Source organism: Terrapene carolina, unplaced genomic scaffold, assembly GCF_002925995.2.
Source record: "Terrapene carolina triunguis isolate 2854851 unplaced genomic scaffold, T_m_triunguis-2.0 Scaffold89, whole genome shotgun sequence".
Lineage (NCBI taxonomy): Eukaryota > Metazoa > Chordata > Testudines > Emydidae > Terrapene > Terrapene triunguis.
In genome coordinates, this window is record NW_020664440.1 from 31,762,126 (window position 1) to 31,785,644 (window position 23,519).

General features: G+C 49.6%; 2 protein-coding genes across 7 annotated transcripts in view; both read right to left on the minus strand.

The window, feature by feature from the left end:
- Positions 1 to 483: 483 nt before the first annotated feature.
- LOC112105824 (RNA-binding protein 4B) lies at positions 484 to 15,475 on the minus strand. 4 transcript variants are annotated; one of them, XM_024198781.1, is made up of 4 exons: positions 15,406 to 15,475; positions 13,120 to 13,542; positions 4,701 to 5,420; positions 1,014 to 1,100 (listed from the first exon to the last, which is right to left on the minus strand). In XM_024198781.1, the coding sequence occupies exons 2-3, from the start codon at positions 13,529 to 13,531 to the stop codon at positions 4,708 to 4,710; spliced, it is 1,125 nt and encodes a 374-aa protein (XP_024054549.1). In that variant the 5' UTR covers positions 13,532 to 13,542; positions 15,406 to 15,475; the 3' UTR covers positions 1,014 to 1,100; positions 4,701 to 4,707. The 4 variants fall into 4 exon arrangements, with proteins under 4 accessions (XP_024054550.1, XP_024054549.1, XP_024054551.1 ...); XM_024198782.1 differs by lacking the exon at positions 4,701 to 5,420 and having other exon boundaries at positions 484 to 1,100; XM_024198783.2 differs by lacking the exons at positions 1,014 to 1,100; positions 4,701 to 5,420 and adding an exon at positions 6,692 to 7,129.
- Positions 15,476 to 17,113: 1,638 nt separating this feature from the next.
- Positions 17,114 to 23,519, minus strand: part of SPTBN2 (spectrin beta, non-erythrocytic 2) — a 41,125-nt gene continuing 34,719 nt past the window's right edge. For all 3 annotated transcript variants that reach the window (XM_029911167.1, XM_029911168.1, XM_026650369.2), the window contains 8 exons: positions 23,181 to 23,265; positions 22,729 to 22,925; positions 21,774 to 21,922; positions 21,260 to 21,335; positions 20,696 to 20,934; positions 20,238 to 20,411; positions 19,994 to 20,036; positions 17,114 to 19,172 (listed from right to left, as the gene is read on the minus strand). In XM_029911167.1, coding sequence (XP_029767027.1) covers positions 18,939 to 19,172; positions 19,994 to 20,036; positions 20,238 to 20,411; positions 20,696 to 20,934; positions 21,260 to 21,335; positions 21,774 to 21,922; positions 22,729 to 22,925; positions 23,181 to 23,265 — 1,197 coding nt within the window. In that variant the 3' untranslated portion in view covers positions 17,114 to 18,938. The remainder of the gene's footprint in view (positions 19,173 to 19,993; positions 20,037 to 20,237; positions 20,412 to 20,695; positions 20,935 to 21,259; positions 21,336 to 21,773; positions 21,923 to 22,728; positions 22,926 to 23,180; positions 23,266 to 23,519) is intronic.

The following is a 23,519-nucleotide window of genomic DNA, read 5'->3' on the forward strand; positions in this document are numbered from 1 at the left end:
CATGGACCCTATACAACCCTGAAGAGGGAATTCCACATCAAAGCAGCATGAATAAGGCTGCAAGTCCCGCAACAGCTGACTGCTGAGAAATTCCTACCTACTGTTGCCTCTCAAAGGGTATAGCTTAGACCTAGACGATGCTCAGAGGTGAACTGGAAGGGACTAGTGCATAATCCAATGGCTGAGGACTCTGGAGACCTGAGTTCAATTGCCAATTCAGCTACAAATTTTTCCTACTGTTATTGAGTCCCTACTCCTGCCCCTTGTCTTGTCTATTTAGACTGTAATCTTTGTGATAGCTATATGTATTTACAGTGTCTACCACAATGAGACCCCCACTGTCCTTTGAAGTTCCAGGCACTACTATAATAGTGGCTTAAGTATTTGGTCTTGAACTGTTTCATTCCATAAAATCACTCCCACAAGCTTAGACCAGTGCACCATGCATGGTTCTGGTTTACACAAGACACAAGTATACTCTCATCTGTTACAAGTGTTTATTTTGCTGGAAAAAGAGAGGCGGTCAAACGATGCTAAACTTCAGAGAGAAGGAGAGTTACAGGTTATATTCCAAAAATAATGTTGGGGCAGAAGAGATGACTCCAGACTGCAGGCTAGAACTAAGGGGAGCAGGCTTCGCAATACTACGTTAAGATTAATATTTCATAGTTAACTAAGACTGGTTATTCACCTTTAAAAACAAATATACTATTAAATAGGCAAGCTACAAACTGAACTGCAAGAGGAAGACAGTAATCCCAAGCACGTCTCCAAAAAAGAGTAAACTAGCACTGCAACTACTCTAGCTCAAAAGCTGGGCTTAAATTGGGTAAAGGGTACTAAGGTCCCAAAGAGCAGCAAAGAATAATGGCTCTAGGGTCATGGGAAAGTAAGAGGCCAAAAAATTATTCAAAGCAATTTCTGAAAAATAGAAAAGGAAGTTAAGTTACTTTTCACTACACTTTGAAGAGAGACAAATGTCCATTAAGAGTAAATGCATTAGCCGTGATCAGTATGCTTTGAAGCCCAGCACAGTTTGACACGTACGATATAGATTTCACGTGCAACAGGAACCCGACGTCCAGCCGCACATATCCTACCTGAAAGATAAAAAGCACAATTCATTCAAAGGCCTAAAGACAGATTTCTGCCCTCAAATACACTCAGGCCACCTTGAGTCTCCTGTACAAAGAAGAGGTGCATTTCCTAGAGAAGAAGTCAACCTATCTGTTCCTGAAAGTCACAAAAATCAACATGAGAAATCCTTAATGGTTATGGCATTAATGAGGTTCCTGTTTCCAAGCTCTGTATTAATTGGGTCCAAAACCAAAGACATAAAATTGGGCTTCATGTTTACTTCTTGGTCTTGGCTGTGGTTTGGTCAAACAAGTTCAGGCTTTTGCTTTTACCGCGAAGAGCTGCTCGTTTATAGAATTCATTGCATTTAGAGAGAAAACCACTTCATGTGTAATTATACTCCATTTATTTCCTCTGTTAGAGGCAACTGTATGGAAACTGACCTCCAAACTCTGAAAAAAACTAAGATTATATTTGTAAGGGAATGGGTCCTTAATGACCAATGACTGAGTTTTGAAAAAAGTTACTCCAGACCATGTGCAGGCAGCCCTCCCACACTGGAATCCATTTCAAGTTCTTTCAGTTAAAAGATTAAGTTTCTAGTTTTTAGACAGCCTTCCTAAACTGACCAGTACAGCATATCTCTTAGTCCGCAGACAGATCTAGTGGTTCTGCTGATGCTCATCATTTTGCCCAGCAGCAAAACAAAATTAACTAAACCGATTCTGTTCATAGCTGCTGTTCAGAACTCCTTAGGCAGAGCTAGGAAGCCAACAACCAAGTCAGTTTCACTTTACAGCTGCTTGGCAAAGCAAACACCACAGCAGGGGCTGGAGCAGCAGAATCTTCATCCTGGCCCTTCCCTACCAACAGCCAGCTGGTGTGGGGAGAAGAGAAAGCTCCTTTTTCCAGTAGTTAGAGGGCAATGGAGCACCAAGCCAACTTGACCTCTAATAGCCAGAGCCTGATACCGAAGACCTAATGTTCACATGGGGCCCAGGATGGACATCCTGATTAAAATCCCTGTGCCTGCCCCCACTACTGGGGTGACAAGAAGAGCACAGAGTGCTTCCATCAGTACATTGACTTGGTCCTTTACAACAGGACCTACTTCTAGGTGGCAGGGAAGATTTTTTCCAAGGACAGAGAGTAGTTCTGCTTCTTAGAATGTGCCTAAACATTCTATAGGAGGCATCTGCTGTGCTGTAGCTATTGGTATGAGTGGGCCAATTAAACAATCACTGTAGTTTAATACAGTTAAGTGTAGCATTCAAGTTATGGCATTAACAAAACCCTGTTCAAATATCTTCTCTGAAATGCAGTAGCATCAAGACCTCCAGCCCATTTAGAAGCTCATCTTCTTGCTGTGGATCTAAGTTTCCAGAACATGGACTAAAAATAGCTCCCCAGGTTGAGGTTGTTCTTGCTCACAATTCAAAGATTGCTTGAATTAAACAAGAAGAGAGAGAATTAAGAAATCAGATAGCTCAGTCTCCAGAAGATTTTGGGTGAAGTCTTCAAAAGCACCAATATGACATAGGAACCCAGGTCAACAGGGGTTAGGCACTTTTGAAAATTTTACCTTTTGGCCTTTAAACAATGGCCAAGAAATTTAGGTTTAAAAACCCCATTTACTTTACACAAGGTTTCTTTTAATAAAGTTTAAAGTGCCCGAGGACCCTACTTACTTGCAGAAACTGCTTCCTGAACACAGACTCTCAGCAGCTGACTTTAGGGATTAAGGGTAAAATGTTCCAAAGTGCCTAAATGATTTAGAAGCCTAAATCCCAACAGACATTGTGTCTTGTATTCAGCTTGGTGTCTTCTTGTACTGAAATTGAAACTTATTACAAGATGCATTGCAACCCTACATGAACCTAACTGCTAATGCGCTTTTGAGAGAGGATGCAGAATGGCCTACTCAGTGGGGGAATCAATAGATAACTCTCCAATGCACAACAACAAAAGCAACCCCTGGAAATGCACTGCCTGGGCCTCTTTTGCTGTAATCAGATAAGTCATTGAAGAACAAAATGTGCTACTACCTGGGCTAAACTCAGCTCAGAGTACAATGCTGTTATTTGAGTCAGAAACTTCTGATCTCTCTCATTACTTTTACATTTGAACCTTGGCTACATGCAAGAGGAGCCCTGGCAGATTCCCAGGTCCTTCCCGCTAGGAGTGGTGCAATGACAAGGCGAGAACCTTTATGCAAGGTGAGCTGAGTGAAGAATCCAACCCTGTAAAGTGAAGTCCCTCCCACGACAACAGACTGGTAGGAGAACTGGACACACCAGCTACATCAGGTGTGTAAGAAGGGGCTCAGATTTAAGCTGAGAATTCTAATCCTCCATCACCTGTCAAATCCTCTGGCCTCTCCTAGGTCACCTACTATCACTGGAGGCCATGCCACAAGCTTCCAATTGTTTAAACTGAGACCAGTTAAAGCAGTTGTGGGTGAATGCTCCTGTTCCTCGGAAGCAGGCATTATGGTAAACAGGATGCTCGTTGGCAGGAACGAACAAGACAGTGACCACTGTCCTCAATGTAAGACATTCTCCTGACTCTCAGGCAACTTGCAAGCTCCAAATATTATTTTGTGAACAGTATTTGTGGTAGTTCAGTCCAGTAAGACAGTGCCCCTGCCCTGACGGCCTTAACTCCCCGCCTCATCTCTGCTCCTGAGGTCCCAAGAGGAGCAGACAAGTGCCAGTAACTTCTTTCATCTTTGACTCATTCAACGCATGTGCCCTTCCCCCTTCCTAAATTAGACTACTATAGCTCCCTCTCTGTGGGGGCTCCCACAAGGCCATTGGGAAGCTTCATCTAGTACAGAAGAGACTGCTCAGAGGAAACTAGACCCACGCTCCACACAATAGTTGTAAGTCATTTCACCTGGAAATTCGTGCTCACTGCAAGTTACAATGCCCTAGATATCTGGGTCCTAAATAGCTCCCCACAACATCACGTCCCAGTACAGGAGTTTGAAGGATCACCACCACCAAGGGGGGGGCAGAGCTCTCAACAACCCTCTCATCATAAATCTGAGCTTATTCTTAGAGTACAGTGACAACTGTAATCATGCTCTGGCCTTTAACTGCAGGAATTTGAATCCCCTTGACAATTAATCCCCTGGCTGTATCCCCATAATTCCATTTCTGGTCTTCTTAATGTAGCTGTACAGTAGCAGCATAGGTAATATAAAACATGCTCTATTTGGGGGAAAATGTTCCAAGCCCTACATGTACACCTGTTTCAGTTATATGCACAATGCACTAGATACTCTGGTGACAGATACCTCAGAAAAACATGCATTATTTCTGGACTTGACTCAGTTTACATTTTTACATCCTGGCTTTGGAAAATGTCTACTTCCAAGTAAAGGGCCTGATGTATGATTGATTTAAAATCCTAACAAGGGTCAAAGCTTTGTCAAATGCCTGACAAGTGAAATTCAGAGTTTAATAGGTGTAAGGCACTTTTTGCTAGCATCCAGTGATACAGGGCCAAATGTGCCCCTGTAGCACCATGTATGTTAGGTACTTGGATCCTAGGAAGAGGATCCCCATGTCCTCAAAGTATCAGGACAAAACCCGATGAACTAGACCGGAAAGTGCTCTCACCTCCGACTCAAAACGCAGAGTACCGCGCCCTGTCCGCATACGACTCCCGCCCGAACCGCTGAACATCGTAGAGGGAGGCCCGAGCGACCGACGAGACTGGAGACAGCTGACAACGTTCATAACCGTACGCCTCTCCGACGGTGGTGGCCGCGGTTGCTGTGCGACGCAGGGGGCTTCTATCCCGGGTGTAATAGGTGGAGGATGCGGCTGCTGCAGCGGCAGTTGCTGCTGCAGCTACTGCTGCTGCTGCTGCTCCCGGGGTTGGCAGCAGCGCTCTATCGTAAGGGTCTAGGGTAGTAGTGAGGCGATTGGCCATGGCTGTGGTGGCGGCCATGGCTGTGGTGGCGGCCATGGCTGTGGTTTGTACTTGGGAGTATTGCGCGTACTGCGAATACTGGGCCATTGTTTGCTCTGCATAGGCGTCGTATGCAGATGCCGTAGCATAGGGCCTCACGCGATATCTTTTGTAGTAGTCGACCATTGCTCCATACCCATCATCGTAATACATGGTCTCCCCATAGCCCGCGGGGTAGGGAGTGCGCACTGCTCCATACTGCTCATTATAGGTTTCGGTAAAGTCAGGCACTTGCCCCGTGCGATCTACTGGACACTCTTTAGACCAGTGCCCTTCTTTCCCGCACCGATAGCAGCCACTCTTGTCTCCCATCCCGGGCGCGGTCCTGAGCCGACTGGTTGACAACTGCACGTGCATCCGCTTGCCTTTAAGAAACAGACGCAAGAATGGTTGCTATAATAAAACTGATGCCACATGGAAAACCACAAGATTTGTAACAAAACAAAGCATATTAAATCTTGATTTAAAATGTATCAAGACAAGCTGATCGATTCACCCCCTCAGTACATCTAACCAGATAGCTACAATTATTGAGCATTCTGCCCATGAGTCAAACCAACAATTTTACCCGTCAGCTTTTACGGGATACTGGCTCCTCACTGTCTACTAAGATTTACCCCCGTGAAGTGATGCAGAGCCCCAAGAACAGACAGAACTCCCAAGAACTCCAGTGATTGTATCTGTCTTGGAATAGTTATTGATGGAACTCCGGAAGGAAACATCCTGACAAATCCCAAGATGACTTTTCAGAAGATATCCATATAATGATTGTCAGAGCAGACCAGAAACAACACAGCATGAACTACCACACTTAGCAAGAGTGTTCAAGTTCAAGAAAGTTACATACATTGGCAGCCCAAGTACAATTCAAAATGGTCTAGACTCTCTGGCTTCTACTTCCAGGCCTGGTGAAGGCTGGGCATTACCAGAGACGTACAATAAGCTCACACCACAGCAATCTTATGGCAAGTGATTTGCAGAGCAGCTAAACAAAAAGGAGCCACGTGCCCACCATCCAGGCCACAGGGGAGACCAGGAGAAGTTAACTGGCAGAAAGGGCATGGGGATGGCTCCTACCAATGTCCAAAGAGATCTTTAACCCCCTTTTTAAAACACAAAGCCCGCAGCACCTGATGGGAAAAAGTAGCAGGATGGATATAGCAGTCATGGGCTCTGTGGACAAAGCATTGTAGAACTATTGCATGTGCTTGTGGTTTTCCATTGCTTATGGTCAGTTTTGTGGAAAAACATTTTCCTCTGACACTGAAGTCAGGAGGAGCTGCTCTGAATGTCAGGCCACTTATTTAGATGCCTTTACAGCAATCTTGATATGCAAGTTTAGACTGTCAAGTTTGAAAGCACTAACCAAACTGTGTAAGGCAATCTTTCCATGCAAGTTAGCTATAAGCCTCTGAATAATTAACAGTTTTGTAATAGCAATTTGCTCTTCCACCTCAAATGAAAAAGCTACACACGAAATTTCTCACACTGCAAGCACTTTGGCTGCATGTTTAGTCTGCAAACCTAACCTAGAACTAACTTGCTGTTCGGTTTTCAGTATCAGTGAGTCCTGCAGAACTCAGTGCTAGATTTTTCTTTGGCAGTTTTCTTTGCCAAGATGTCTCAGCTGATTGCATACCTTAGAACAGCAAGAATGCTGTAGTTGCATGCTAGATGTAGATGATGTACTACAAAGAAAGTGGATTTGCCAGTTAGCCCAAAGCAAAGGAGCATTTCAGACCAGAAACTGTCTACTTGTCACTCGAAGTTTTGACTGTAGGACAAGAGACTGAATATAGACACTACAAAGGAGTTCTTGGTGTGAAACAGCCAATACTTCAAGGAGCATAATGTAGGGATCCTTGTGGTTTTGGTATTAAGGTCAGATTTAAGTATAGCACTTTTGCCAGCTAATCTGAAAAATATTTAATTGTTTGAATTACTGAGTTACTTGCTACTTTCAGTGTATTAAAGCTATTTATTGATCACCATTCTTGTGCTTTGCAATGTACAAAAGCAGAGGTGAGAAGGTCCCTCCAACCGGGTGACACTGAAGGAGCTTCTGCACTTGAAGCTGGAAAAGAAAAAAGCATTGTAACCACAACATGCGACCTCTATCTCCGACATAGCATCCGGCCCTCAGCAGTGTTCAGAGAGTCAAAGCCCAGATTATATTCTACATCAAGAGCCACTATTTCAGTTAGATGTTACAGAACATAAATCACAACAGAATCCAGTGATCCTTTAGCCAGAAGGTCCATAAACAGTCCCAGTTTAACTGCACAAGTTTATGGGTGATCTCTTGCCAACTTGACTTACCTTAAATTACAGAGATATAGCCAGTGTTTATGGTAGCAAAGCAACTTACCACTATGGCACTTACCTGACAGAGAAGGACACTATTGCATTCATCCTCTACGGTGCTTCACATCAAGTGTTTGAGACTGATACTAAACAGGTAGGAAAGTGCTGTAGGCTCAGGGCTGGAAAACTAGTTATACGATACCATAGCAACCTACCGAATAAAGCCAATCCTCTGCAGTGAGAGTTGAGCAGCCCCTTTTATATTCCATTTTATCATAAGGGATGGACTAGATTAATCCAAAGGCACTTTCCATGCTACTCCAATGTTGATCAGATAGACTTGTCATATAGAATCCTTAAAAGAGTGTATATTCTCCACAGCAGTCTGCCAAGACATTGCATGGCCAGAAATACCTCTGCACAGTTCCAGTTAAAAATAGCTATTCTTAGACAGTTGTCAGGAGCTTGAGGCCACTATTTGGGTGTACATTTGACTGAAATGAGCATGACCTCTTGTTCTCAAGCATTTCTTTGAACAAGTCCCATCTGGGCCTTCTGCCTCAAACATCACTTCTGCGAAAGGGACATGGTCTGCCAGGATGCATATCTGTGAAGATGGTCTGGGTGCAACATGGTCAACTTCCCCATGTTATAGATCAAGTGTATCATTTTCAAAAGTGCCCATGTCACTTTTGAAAATAGGTCTTAAGAGGTTAAGTGACTTTTGTTTTTGAAAATGTTACCCCTAATGGTGCTTGTGTTTTCAGAAGCAAGTAATAAAGTCCCTCTCAGAAAAAAAACACAAGTAACTTCATCTTTTATATATTCTAGATTTCACACACACACTATGGTGTAGTGTACCATACTGGCAGCCCTCAAAGCTGATGTAACTGATCTATAAAATAGGTCTGGCACTACCGGTGCCCACACAATGTGCCAGCATCCCCACCCAGCCAACATGTCTCAATCCTGACCTGGAGGGCCACTTTGAAGAGAGGGGGGGTTCATCCTCCATGGCCAGTTCAATCTTTGGACTTTCAGGGTTTATGAAAGGTGATACCTGTTCAATGGGAACTGGGCTGGGACCCACCAGCTCATTTAATGGGAATTATGGAAGTGCTATGAGTAGGCTTGGAGGAATTTGATTTTTAATCAGAAAACCTCTATTTCTGTACATACACTAACCAGTGGAAAAAATATTTCCATCGATAATTAAAATTTATAGATAGGCAACATAAGAAAAATTCAAGTTCGATATAATGCGTTTTCACCTATAATGCAGTAAGATTTTTTGGCTCCTGAGAACAGCGTTATATCGGGGTAGAGGTGTAACTATTGTCTGACCCTCCCTCCCCTAATTTCACACAACTGTGAACATTTAAAGCATTTTTTTAGATTTTTGTTAATTTAAAATAATACTATCCACCAAAATATTATAAAAATAAAATTCTGCCAAGCCTAGTTTTGGGGTGTTAACAGCTTTTGGTCACTGAGCCTGGGACAGAAGAATTAGTGGCAAGGTGCAAAACACCCTTTGTTTCATAGTCTGAAGAATATAATCAGTGAGAGAGTTCTATTTCTGCTTGTCACTAGAAAATGGAAACCAAATGTCTTAGCCTACATACGGTGTAGAGAAGTTTATTAGTAGAAACACGAAACAAGCACTCATGCATTAATAGCAGCCCTGCTACAAGCTTCAAATGGCTAATCTCCCTAAGATCCCATTAATTTCTATGCAGGCCATTTGGGTATATGCAATGCAGCGTTTTAGACCCAAGACAGTCAGGCCTCCAGGCACACACCCTTTCTTTTACAGAGCTGCCTAAAGATACACCTGGCTGCTGCTTCTGCTTCTAAGAGAAGACAAATATTCTGTTCTAAACAGAAGAGCAGCTGTTTCTTTACTAGAGATTATGTCTACAAACCCTTAACAGGTTAACTTTTGGGATGAGGTGTTGAGAGATGCAGCATCACTTTCAATGGTTGTACCAGACATGCCCGTTAGCTGAGGTAGAGCTTCACAGCCTAACTCCCAAGACTAGATAGGGCGTACCCATTGTAGGACCCAAAGATCTGTGCACAGGTGTAACACGACAGTCTACAAATCCACTTGCTTTCCACATTGCACTAACAGATGGCTTTGTACTGCTGGAGCAGAGACAGCTCTTGCAACCAAAACATTGGGAATGACAAAAATTGCACATCTGTTTTGTTGCCACTGCTCAGTGTTGATAAATGGAAAGTATTCCCTGCTATGTGCATTAATCTGAACGCTTACTGAGTTCCTAAATTAGCTGGATCAACTCTGTAAGAGATCTGGGCACCACTCTGGGCAAGTCAATGGAAACCAGTGTGCAGTAGCAAAGTGCTAAGGTACGTAAGAGATGGGATGGAGAATCCTGAAGATATAATGCCATTCTATAAATCATTGGGACACCTCCACCTAGAGTACTGTGTTCTATTTTGGTCACCCCAGCTCCATACAGTATGTATCAGAAACAGATGAGGGCAAAAGACAGGTGATGAGAATTATGAGCCTGAAAAAACTCTCATATCAAGAGATTAAATGAATGGGACCGTTTATCTTAGAGACAAATGAGAGAATGTGATAGGAATACACAAAACAACAAATGGGATAGAGGCAGTAGACTGGACGCTATTTACCCTCTCATCATACAAAAACATGGGGATATTCCACAACACTGATAGGAGCAACTTTAAAACAGGTCAAAGGAAACACTATTTCCACACTGAGCACAATTCACATGTGGAACTCACTACCTCAAGGTATCACCAAGATCAAAAACTAAGCAGGATTCAAAGAGTATTGACCATTTTACAGGGATAAGGATAGCCAGAACAAGAACAGTAAGTGTTATAAAAAGATGTAAGTTTTGGAAGAGATTTAAATTCTTCTGCTTCAGGGCAAGAGCTAACCTCTGCTGGGGTCTAGTTATCCTATCAACGTTATTACAGGGTCCCCTGAAGCTTCTGCTAAAACAGTTGGTATTGGCTGCTGTCAGAGACAGGATACCAAACTAGAAAGACCACATCTCTGATCCATTCTGGTAATTCCCATGCTCCACAGCTCAAGAGTTCCAACAGAACAAGTCAATATCAATTCATCCCCTACCATGAACTCCCATTTTTTAGTTGATTAAGTCAATTTGTCTCAGGCTAAATTTGTAGGTAGAGTCTTCAAGATATCTTTCAGCCTCTTTACAATGCTTAAGGCAGCTAGGGAGGTTTTACGTAGGCTTGGTAAGTCAGTCAGTCAGCTGACTGGTCAAAGAAGGTCAATTGATCCCCTATTCAGTCAAATACTGTCAAATACTCCAGCAAGATTGCCATGGCCTACTATTTTGATTGCATTATGGTGCCATTCTTTCATTTTTAGACCTTCTACTCCTGAGGGAATTCTGCACCAAAAAATTAAAAATTACACGCACAATATTTTAAAATTCTGCAACAATTTTTTGTCAATAAATAAATGTAGCTCCAGCATGGCAGTGGGGAGCACAGGCCACTCACTGGCTGCACTGAGGTGGGAGATCACCCTGAAGCCCCCACCTCCCGCGGTACAGGGACTCGGCAGTAAGGCTGCACCTGACCTGATACAGTGCAAGGGCTGGGCCTGCCCCAGAAACACCCTGGGGCTCTGCCCCTCTGTGCCAGGTGCACCAGATGTGGGTAGGCAGGCTCAGCCCAGCAGGATCTAAGTGTGGAGGGGCTTAGTGTGGGGGGGAACCAGGTGTGGGACAATCTGGGTGCGGTGGCTCAGTGGGAGATCTGGATGCACAGGGGTTCGTTGGGGGGTTCCAGGTGCAGGGGCAATGGGACTCTGCAGTTGATCCAGGTGCAGGTGACTGGGGTTCAGCGGGATGGAGACCTGGGGGGCTCATCAGAGGGGTCCAGGTGTAGGGGGGTAGGGCTTGTCAGGGTGAGGATTCGATGGGCCTTCTTAATGGGGGAGCCCCAGCTGCGGCCAAGGGGATGCTGCATGCTGGTCTCCTGCTCCCCCTGCGATTCCCCTCCCCCACTCCCACATTCCCCTCCCCTATTCCACTCCCCTTCCTTCCCCACTGCCTCTTCCCCCACCCTCCCCTCATTTCCCACCCCATCGTGGGCACTCACTGTTGCACAGAAAACAGGAAGGCTCCTAGCACACAGAAGGGGAGCACGACTGGCACTAGGACCCAGGAGGCGGTGTTCAGCTGCAGAGTCAGGGGAGCCAGCCTCCTTCAGATGGGTAGCTCTGTGCATGCAGAAATGAGGGGGGGGCACCGGCTTGTAACCCCATGTGCCCCCCCACACTGCATCTGTTTCAAGGGGAGCAATCCCCCCCAAAAACCTGCACCCATGGTTGTGCCCTCCCCCCCCCCAAGCGCTTCCCTGTTTTCTGCAGGGAAACACAGGAATTCTGTGGGGGGGGGGTTACAGGGGGACACATTTTCTGGGGGTGCCCAGTCACGCAGAATCCCCCCAGGAGTAACCTTCATTTCACTTTTTTTCACATTCTTCTGAGTTAAAGTAACTCAGTTAAGTAACTTGTTTTTTTGTAATTAGGCTAACTGTCTAAGGCTAAACCTATTGGAGACTTAACAACTTACTCTTGTTTGTTCCTGTTCTAATAAATTGTTGGTTTAAAAAAAAATTTTTTTTATGGACCAGTCTAATGTCTAACACTGGTCTTAACCTTATAAAGGTCAGGAATGCAAGTCTGATCTTCTTTGGTTTTGCAGGACTACTGGGAGATCTCAAAGCTCTAACAATTTAAAGGAGAAATTAATAAAGGCTTCCTTATTCAAAAGGTTGACTGTTAACTCCTAATGAACTTCAGTTATCAGAGAAAGACAGTTATTGTCTAACTAAAAATCCCTTCTCCTTTTGATACCTCAGCTTTCACGCTTCACTTTTGTGAGGTCATCACTGTCTCATGATTAGAGAACTAGACTCACACCATAAACAAAACCCAAATTTCTGGTGTAGAAAAAAAACCCCAGAGTTTTAATTTAATAAATCTGTTCAGACCAACTTTATGCATCATAAAAAAAGCAGACAAGCCCATTTCCACCCTCCACTCCTCCTTGGAAGGAAAGATCTCTTGTTTAACACCTTTTTATAATTGCACAAAGCTTTCAATACTCCTAAAGATGAGGGACCAACATGTCTGATCTCGTGCAAGCTCCTGACACATTTCTGCCATGCCCCACAATCTCAACCCTGCTATTCAAGTCCTGGGCTTCCGCAAACACACAGTTCTGCCCATGAAACTCAATCATGCCCCACAGTGCCCCCTGCTATTCCAGACCTGGTCTCCCCACAGCTACGTCAACACCCTTCAATCTCCTGTAACACTTTTTCAACTATAACTGCAGCCACAGGACTATTAAATGTATGACAAACAGTTCTCCAGAGGAGCAGCACTGAATACCTAGTTCATTAACCAGACATGTACTTAACTGAAAGTATTTCTCAAATCCAATGAAAGCACTTTTCTAACTTGAACAAAAACCATGGTTTATCCAATTCCTAAACAACTCCCCAAGAACTCTGCACTTCTTGTTGTGTTAAGCATCTACACTGAAAAACTCATCCAGACAACATGATCAGTCTGAACGCCACCCAGGTACTCTATTATTCATTCAGCACAATTAGGACCCCATGACCAACAGATTTCCACCTGACCTGATCTTCTGGACAGAACCTGGCGCTACCTAGTCCTAGCGAAGGCTGCACTTTCCCTGGTTCATGTTTCACCTTGGAACTCTGTGTTGTCTAGGCCCCTGATGGCCTCCACCGCATCCTCAGCCCGCTCCATGTGCACAAAGGCATAGTCCTTCACTATGTCACACTCGATCACTGGGCCATACTCTTCAAACTTGGCCCGCAGCTCCAGGTTAGTGCAGGTAGTGCTGATGTTGCCCACATGCAGCTTGGTGGACGCCTTGCTCTTGTTCTTGCTGGCTTCCACATTGATGCAGACACCATGCAGCTTGTGGTGATGCAGGTTACGGATGGCATCTTCGGCCGCTGTCTTGTCTTCGATGTGCACAAAGCCATAGTTTTTGATGATGTCACATTCCAGCACCTTCCCGTACTGCTCAAAGAGCGACCGGATCTCTTGCTCCGTTGCCTCCCGGGGCAGATTCCCAATGAAGAGTTTCACCATCTTGGCAGAGCCTGGCGGAAGAGGAAAGGGGTTTAAGGAGAAGCACTCATCCAAGTGCAATGCTCTTTTACATCTCTGTACTTATATGACCCTCTTCACCACAGTACTGCCCCCATTTTATAGATGCAGGAGCTGAGGCACAGGGTAGATTAAATGACTTGCCCAGGGTCACGCAGGGAGTATAGCTGATCTGGGAATTGAACCCAGGTCTCCGGAGTTCCAATCCAGTATCCCATCCACTAGACCAGGGGTAGGCAACCTATGGCACGTGTGACAAAGGCAGCACGCGAGCTGATTTTCAGTGGCACTCACACTGCCCGGGTCCTGGCCACCGGTCCGGGGGGCTCTGCATTTTAATTTAATTCTAAATGAAGTTTCTTAAACATTTTTAAAACCTTATTTACTTTACATACAACAATAGTTTAGTTATATATTACAGACTTATAGAAAGAGACCTTCAAAAAACGTTAAAATGTATTACTGGCACGCAAAACCTTAAACTAGAGTGAATAAATGAAGACTCAGCACACCATTTCTGAAAGGTTGCCGACCCCTGCACTAGACTATCCTTCCTATATAAGCTTTACTAATACTCTTTAGTGATAGGGTCCTATCCACGTAGTCTATTTACATGAAAGCTAAGTACAATCAGGAGAGATGACCCATGTCCCATTAAAATTGTTCTTGACAATAAAGTAGGGAATTTGGTACCAGTGGCTTCGAATGGGGTTCTAGGCACTTTGCTGTTGGAGATGCACCTTTTGTACGGAAGAACTAAGGCCTGGACCAGCATTATTCATTAAGATCCTATGGTACATTTTGTATAAACAAAGATGGTAACTGCAGTCTCCGGGTCAAATCCTAACTCAGATAATTGCACTCTGCTTCCTAAATCCTCTCCTTGCACATTCAATAAACTTTTGTTGTTTGCTAAAGGGCTGAGCATAGTTTGGACATAATGCCTCTATTTCAAGGACCTTACAATTTTATCCACACTGGACAGGAGTGAAAGTATGGTATGGACTTCCTGCACTGCTCTGGTGATTTAGCTGCTGGGGAGAAGGTGCAATATTCTGATTTTGGAGGTGCTCAAAGGGGACAGATGAGTTAAGAGGAGTGTGCACGTTCAAACACCCTTGTCTCAGAGCTGCAGTATCTTACATGCACTTTAAATACAACACCTGCTCTGCCATCAACACTTTAATCCACTTCCTTCCTTCCTTATCCCCAGACCCTGAGCTACCTGATCATCTGCATCCATGCCACCTCCACCCCATCCCACACCCCCCTCTTGCCCTGTATCCTCTATACATAAAGCCAGGGCCCTCAGCACCTCTCCTGCCCTGACCCCCCATGTACAGCACAGTCCAAAGCCTTCATTGCTATCCCATATATTCCTGTTTCCCATATACACACTATCAATGGCCCTCATTTTCCTCAGCTGCCCTCCACCTCTGTAACCTCCCTTGCACAGGCAGCTCAAAGGCCTCACGGCATCCATTCCCCATCCCCAGTTCCTCCCCCATACACATCCAAGGCCCCCACTGGGACCTCTCCCGCCCCATACCCCCCCTACACAGCCCACCTCAGTATCCCCCACCGCCCAGCCGCTCATACTGAGCCCTACCCTAGAGCCCCACGTCCAAATAGTGCCCCTTGCTCTATAACCCTCCGCCTCCAATCTGGGCCCTCACGGAGGCCCCTGCCCACTGGTCCCCATCCCCCCACGCACAAAGCAGCATCCCGCCCCACCCCACCCCCAACCCACCGACACGGCCTGGGCCCCCGCCCTCCCCACACCCCCCTTCCCTCGTGTGCCCACATAGCAGTGCCCCAGCACGGCAACACGCCGGCCTCAAACGACCAAGACCAACCTCGCCAGCGACCGCGCCTCCTCTCCCCGCGAACCACACAAAATGTCGGCTACAGCAGCGCGAGGCCCAGTCCCACCCACTTACCCACCCCGCCGCTTTCTCATTGGCCACCCGAGTGCACAGCGCACCTACTGGGCAGCAATGCGTGTCAATCAAGTGGAGAGCCAAGCAGAGCCCAAGAATCTGGAATAGGGCTCCCGGGTAGGGGGAGGAGATTCACCAATCGCGATCCAGTGTTCCCAGGGTGAACCCGGCCCCCACTTCGCCACAGCCAATCACACCGCCGGAGAGGTGGATTGCACCATTGTTTTTAGAGACGGGGGGATACATTATAACATTGTTCCATTGTGCCTCTGCGTGGAAGGGGCGGAATGTGGCGCTGTTCTGCATTGGGGCGCGGGGTGGGGGTAGCTGTTAGGATGAAAAGTCCTATTTGTGGATCTGCATGGTGGGGAGCGATGATAATAAATGGTCCATTGCGGCTCTCCTGGGGGAGCAGTGATAATGGATTGTTCCATTGTGCTTCTCCACGAGGGAGCAGTGATCGTGGATTGTTCCATTGTGCCAGTCCGAGAGGGGGTATTGATTATTCCAATGCCGCTCTTTATAGGCGGAGCAGTGATAATTAATTGTTCCATTGTGCCTCGCCATGGGGGGAAGAGAATAGATGGTTGTTCCATTGGGGCTTGGATGGGGGGGGTGCAGAAGTGCATTGGTCTGGGACCAAAAGACGGGTTCAAACTAGCCGCTTCCCCTCCCCTGTCCTGTTCTACAGTTCCAGTGCTGGGGGTGGGGGGAGGCGCAGCACACACAGGGCTCTCCCACCCCTCCTCCCTCCCTTCCCGTGGGTCGCCCCCAGCTGCAGGGAGGTGTCAAGGTGGGGAGGGGTCGATTCTTATTGGCAAAGGTGGATTTGCCCCCCTCCCCCCAAATTCCATCCTAATACTGGAATCCCCCCCCGCCCCCGCACAGTAGGAAAGATGCTGGGGGAGCAGATGGAAGGACAGTTACTGCCGCACTTCCACATGCCCGGCTGACAAGGAGTGAAGATTCATAAAGCTTTTTGACAGGTTTCAGAGTAGCAGCCATGTTAGTCTGTATCCGCAAAAAGAACAGGAGTACTTGTGGCACCTTAGAGACTAACAAATTTATTTGAGCATAAGCTTTCGTGGGCTACAGCCCATTAGCTTATGCTCAAATAAATGTGTTAGTCTCTAAGGTGCCACAAGTACTCCTGTTCATAAAGCTTTTTGAATCTCAGTCTCTGTTGCTACTACATAATTGACCGACCCCCATGTCTGACCCTCCATCATCTCCCGCAACTGTGAATATTTAAATGGATAAAAACAGAAAAAAATGCTTAAAATAAACATCGATATTATCCCCAAAAATTATTTAAAAAACCAACAACCCCCTGCCAAACCTACTTGTAAATGGCCAGTGGTGGCCACATATGACCCGGTGGTTGGAAGCTGGGCACGCTCCAGCTAGCAACAGGCCACTATGCCATTATTGTCTTCAGTTATTTGTGTTGCAACGGTCCTGGGAGCCAGTTGCACTTGCACTGTGACACCACGTGGCTGCATGTGTGATACTCCTGCATTAACTGCACCCGCCGTGCCCATCAGCCCCCGAGGAAGTTGTGTGAGCAGACATGCTCTAGTCCCCGTTCCTGCTGGGAAACAAAGCCTCTTGGTCTCTACATAGACTCTTTTATTTCAGAGTTTCTGTCAAAAATTGGAACAGATGCCACTGCAAACACATGAATAATGTTTCCCACAAGCACAGAAAGATCACCAGGATGCGCTCAGGGGATGTTCCAGCCAGGGGGTGCGAGGAGCGAAGTCACGGGTCCAAATGCAGCAGCGACATCTTGTTTCCAGGCCTCCCGCTGCAGGAAGCAGGCCCCGCCACCATCCAGTTCTGCAATCCTGCCCACCCCTCGAGCTCCAAGCTGCCTGTCCCCCAGGGCCCCAGAAGAGGGAGGAGACTTGGCTCATTTCACAGTCATAGGGGCGAGGGAGCCACAGTGCCCTACCCTGGCAGGGGTAGGGTTTCTCCTTAGACAGGGAAGACCAGGGGAGGCAGAGAGCAACCACTCATAGCAGGAAGGCACAAATCATTTCCGGGCCACAGACTGGGAGATAAAGGCAAAGGAAACCAGCCAGGGCTTGGGAGGGGTGGGTGGAAAAAGAGACCAGATTGGGCACTGGTGGGGAGGAGGGGATCTTTCCCCCAATTCACCCTAGGAAATCCTATGAATGACTGGAGACCCAGTGGGGTTAGAATATTGGGAAAGTCAAAAGGGCAGCCACCTACTGAACAGGGGATGGATTTTTAGCTCAACTGTTTAACAGGCCAGAGGAGACAATGCTGAGCATCCAGCCTGACCTCTGCCTGCCCTGGGTAACCCTGGCTAGAGGATCCCACCCAGTGATTCTGCAAGCCAAGTGTGGTTGCTTGGTGAGAGACACCCTGTCTCAGTTCAAAGGCCCCACACAGCAGGGAGATTTCCAGAGACACCAGGAGCCCAGCCCCCTCGACCGTCAATGAGGATCAGGGCTCCCCCTTTGTAAGTTCTTCAGCGCTTAGGTGCTGGATTGCCAGAAGCACTGAGTCACCCCGCTCTGAAGTCCATTGTTTGGGGGAGTTCAGCCCCTCTGGGAATCCCATGCCCACCTTGGACAGCAAAGCCCTCAGTGTGAGAAGGGCAGTGAGAGAACTGCCCGCCACAGCTGTCTGCATCCTCAGGCAGGGAATCCCTGGTACTGCTGCTGTTTGCAAGCAAAAATAACCTCACTCCAAAGACAGAGCCCCAGCCCTGGGAACCTGATCCCATCCCCATCCTGTCCAGCTTCCCTGCGAGGGTGTGGCTGTCTGCAAAGCAGGGGGCACAGGGGTGGGGGCCTCACTGAAGTACGGATACACCAGGGACCCTGCCACAGGATCTGCTATTGTAGAGCAGCTGTAGGAAAGGGGTGGGGGAAGATGTACCACCCCACACTAGGGCAGCTCCGGGAGATGGGAGCAGCAAGGAGAGAAGGTTCATGGATCAGAGAGACGGGAGGGAGTAAAGCAAGTCAAACATGCCCCCACTTGTGCATCAGCCCAAATGCCCCTCCCCCACCATGCCTGTGTCCTGGCAACCTAAATACCCTTCCCCCACAGCCTGGCAACCCTAATGCTGCTCCTCCGCTGTGCGGAAGGTCACAGGGAGGTTTTCCCCAGCTTGGCTTCATGGCTGATGCATTCCAGCAACTCCAGTATTCCCCAGTGAATGGGGGAGTCAGCAACGGCTCCCAGGGTGGGAGGGTTGGTTCAAACTGTCACATTAGCACAGCTACCAATCAAAAATGCAGCATCCCCACCCAGGACCCAGAGTTCCACTCCCTGCTCCGATCCGTCTGGAGCCCAGAGCCTGCCCCCCCGTGCAGAGCCCCTTGTCCCATCCCATGTCCTTCCATCAGTTCCATGGATTAAATAGCCGGGCAGTGCCCTTCCAGCAGCCCCTCCAGTAGTGAGCCCCCCAGACCCTATTGCTTCTTCTTGAAGAAGCTGAATCTCTTTTCTCGGTCCTTCTCCTTGCCGTCCTTGCTGCGCAGGGCCACGGAGACCTCAGCAGCGCTGTTGGGGGACACGGGTGGCATGCTCATGGCCCGCGTCATGCCCTTGCCAGTGAGTGAGGGCGGGTCCTCCGTGTCCTGCTGGGGTGTCGGGGTGCAGGCCACCGAGGCATTGATCACCCGCATCCAGGTGCTCATCTCAGCCTGGGGGAAAGAGAAGGAGCTGTCAGCCGCGGGTTGGGGCAGGGAACTGGAGCACAAAGAGGGCAGGGCACTGGCTCTGGGAGAGGCGGGGCACCAGGAGGGGTTGGCAAGGCAGAGGGGTGGGACTTTGGGGCACAGACAGGGTGGATCCGGGAGTCTGGGAGGGGACAGAGTTGGGCAGAGCTCTGGGGTAGGGCCCAGGATTCAGAGCTGATGAGGCAAAGGGACTGGGAGAGGGTGGAGCACAGGAAGCATGCAACTCAGGATGGTAGGGGGCAGGGCAGAATGGGCAGGGATATCTTGGGGAGGGCTCTAGGGCTGGAATGGGGCAAGGCGGAAGGTCCAGAACACTGGCGAGCATGGCTGAAGGACTGGGAGAGTCCTGTAATCTGTAACCCAGGTGTTTGGCTACTGGCCCCAGGTGCATGGAGGAGGGGCTGTGGAGTTAGCCCTCTCTGCCCCCTCCAGACCTTCTCCACTAGAGAGGGAGACATTACAGCATGGCAGACTTGGATCCCCCAGCGGGGGGCGGCATGAGCATGTAACACCGACAGATCCGAGTCGTCAGTGTGCGGGATCCAACCTGGGACCTTTGGAGCTTAGTGCATGAGCCTCTACTGCATGAGTTAAAAGCCACACGGTCGTTAGCTAAGGCTGTAGCAGACTCATTAATCTCTAAGTGGTCTCGGTGCCAGCACCACACCCAGGAGGTGTGTGGGTTACACGCGCGCATAAACCTAGGAGCACTAGGAGGAGCTCAGAGGCTAGGGGTGCCCTCATGTGGACAGGACAAGCAACGCCCTGGTGCGTAAGGGACTCACCTCGTCCTTGGCCTGGAATAAATACTCTTTGCCGTCACTCAACCTGCAGAGAGGAAAAAACACATGTTATGTCACCTCCCTATGGCTGAGCCAAACCCTGCCTTGTGCCCTGTTCCCTTCAGCCTATCCCCTCCACCAGGTCCCTGACACAGTCCCCTCCACTGCGTTCCCTCCTCCCCTGCACCTGTGGGCTGCAGTCCCTCCACTGCCCACTCTGTGTGTCTGCCACAGAGGCCGCTCCTACCCCAGCTTGAAGACATGCTTGCGTTTCTTGTAGTCCAGTGCCACGTTGCACTGCGCCCCCTGCAGGCTGATGGGCACCTCGCCATGGTAGGGGACGCCATGGCTGGCGTTCTTGGCGTCTTTGTAGAAGCCTAGGCTGCCTTTGTGCAGGACACAGTACACGTTCTGCCAGGACCTTGGGAGGAAGCACAGAGCTGTCAGAACAGCCATGGGGAGAGGGAAGAGCTCAGAGCCATCAGCACAGCTGGCAGGGGAGCACAGAGCCATCACCGCAAGGAGACCAGGGGTAGGATAGAGCCATCAGTGCAGGCGGGAGGGGCGGGAGGTGGAGCACACAGCCATCAGTGACACCATCCAGGGCCCTGGGCAACATGACACAGCCCCAGAGCTCTACCTTGAAGGCCCTGGCAGGTGGTCCCCAGGCTCCCCAAGTCAAGGAAGGGGCAGAGCTTCTCTCACCTGTTGGCTGCCTTCTTGCCCTGGGCTTCCATCTCCTGCTTGCGGCACAGTGCCCCCTCCAGGTGCTCCTGGGCAGTGGGGTCTGGTGATCGGAGCGGCAGCGTGGCCGAATGGGCAGGCTCAGGGGTGAGTGCCGGCAGCTTGGTGTGGGCCTTGGGTGAGGGGGCAGGGCTGTGCTCCTTCTCCTCGGCCAATGTATCCAGCCGGGCTCCGCTTGTCACCTCCTCCATCTCGGGCATCTGGAGGGACAGAACAGGTCTGTGACAGGGAGCACAGCTCCTGGATTCCTCCTGCCTGGGGGAGCTGTCCACCTCTCCAGGCTCTGCCCCACCAGCCCAGCTGACCCCCTCCGGACCCCACTTCCCTCCCAGAGCTGGGGATAGAACCCAGGAGTCCGAGCTGTAACATGGAGTGGATGGGGCTGAAGGTGGCAGAGGCTGGTATCTCCCCTCACACACACACCCCGTTCCAGAATTGGGCACCTTAGCCCAGCTGCTGTCTGTGGGCCCTTCTGGTCCCAAGGCAGCCCTGGCTGGGGGGCTGCGTCTGGGGAAGCTGCATTACCTGCGGGGACTCGGAGTCAGGGTAGATCCCATTCACAGCAGGCAGCTCTGGGAGACGGGTCTGCAGAGTGGAAGTCCTGGGGCGGGGGGGAATGGGACAAGAGTGAGCATTAGAGGCTGGTGGAGACCCATGAGAAAGGGGGGAGGGATAGCTCAGTGGTTTGAGCATTGGCCTGCTAAACTCAGGGTTGTGAGTTCAATCCTTAAGGGGGCCATTTAGGGATTCGGGGCAAAAATCTGTCTGGGGATTGGTCCTGCTTTGAGCAGGGGGTTGGACTAGATGACCTCCTGAGGGCCCTTCCAACCCTGATGTTCTATGATTCTAAGGACCACCACCAACCTTGCTGCCACTCCAGGATGTACCCCCCATTACTGGGACTTCCTGCCAGCCTGTGCTCCCCATGCTGCCCTCCTCCCCTGATGCCATGACCCCTTCCCATTCTTCCCCCATGCTGTCCTCCACTCGATGCCAACCCCCTACACAGCTGGTGCTCTAGGCCGGGCTCTGCTCTCACCCGTCAGCATTGCTCAGTCCTGGCCCCTGCTGGCTGTCAGGGAGCAGCAGTGGCTGCACCGTGACCTCGGGCTCTGGCTCAGGTGGTGTTGGAGGCCGCCTCTTCCTCCTCTCCTCCTCCTCCTGCCGCAGCCGCTCCTTCTCCTCCAGCTGCAGGGGAGAGGGGCACGCAGAGATGGAACAGCCCAGTCCCTCCTGACAAGGCCCCCAGGCTGGGCACGCAGGCCAGGGGCATGCCTCCACATGGCACAGTGCAGGGCTTGGGGTAGGGAGTGGCAGTTCCATAGGACACCAACCAGAGTGGCCAGACCAGGGGTCTGGGTCTGGTTCTGATCCATATCAAGGTGGGCGCCCAGAGGCAGAGCTGGGAACCTGCCCCCAGTGCCAAGGCATTCCAAACTGGGGTTCCAGTTCTGATCCATTTGGCAAGAGATGAGCCACAGTGGGTGAGCTGCCCACAACTCACTCAAGAGGGTCCAGGGGTCTGATCTATACGAGATAGGCCCTGAGGGGCAAAGCTGGGATTGACACCTCCTCAGAATGAAAGGTGCTCCAGAATTGGGACTGCGGCTCTTATTGGCCTGGCAGAGACAGGCTCAAGGGGCAGAACCCAGATCAGACCCACTCCAGGGCAGGAGTCCAGATCCAGGGTTCTGGTTCTGATCCATCATACAGACTCAAAACAAACACACCCATTGGAGACTCTATTCACCAAGTTGGGTGGGTCTCAGGCCTTAGTTCCAATTGGTGGCCTCTGTGGCAAACCCAGCGCTACCTCAGGCCCATGGAGACATCCCCACCCCGGGCCAGGGCTCGGGAAGAGCACAGGGAGCTGTGTGGGCGGGCAGTGTCCCACCAAGGCAAAGCCAAGGGCCTCAGGAGGCCACGTGTGGGGGTGCAGCACCCCCGCCCCGGGCACACACCAAGGGCCCCCCAACCCCAGGCAGGGCTCTCACCGTGGTGAGCTTTTCCAGTGCCAGGAAGCGCTCCTCCCAGGCAGCGGCCAACTTCTGGAAGCCCTCGTGCCTCTTGATGAGATTCTCCACCTCGTCCACGTTCCCGCCCAGCTCAGCTGAGCGCACGATGGGCTCCTGGCTGGACAGCCAGGCCTCAGCCATGCTGGCATCGCGCCCGAACATCAGCACCTCCATAACTGCAGGGGGACAGCCCAGATGGGTGGGGCAGTGCCGGGGACAGGAGCCCAGAATTCCAAGCTGCCAGCCCCCAGCAACCCACTAGACCCCATTCCCCTCATGGTGCTGGGGATAGAACCCAGGAGTACGGATCTCTCCACTGCACCCCACCACATCAGATTCAACACTATACCTGTGCTGCTGCCCCTTTCCCTCCTTGGTGCCCTCTCGACACACAGAGTCCCTTCCCTTCCCTGCCCCTTCTCCTCACTAACCAATCTGCAGCCAGTCCATCTTCTCCTGCCACCGATCTCCGATCTCCTTGCGCTGCTCCTGCAGCTGGGCCAGCTTCTCTGAAATCTGAGCAGAGGGGCTAGCTCAGGAAAGTGGGGGGCCCACCCTGGAGGAACCACCACACTTGTGTTGGTCACATGGTCCCACTGCTAGGAACTAGGGCCCAGTCAAATGATTGGGGGTGAAGAATGGATCGCAATGGGGGACGTAAACCCCACGGAGGAGAGGGGCATTTTGGGGGATGACTTGGGAACACACTGGAGAGGATCCTGACCTGGATCCCAGCATAGAGGTGCGGGTATGAACTAGAGGGGACCCAA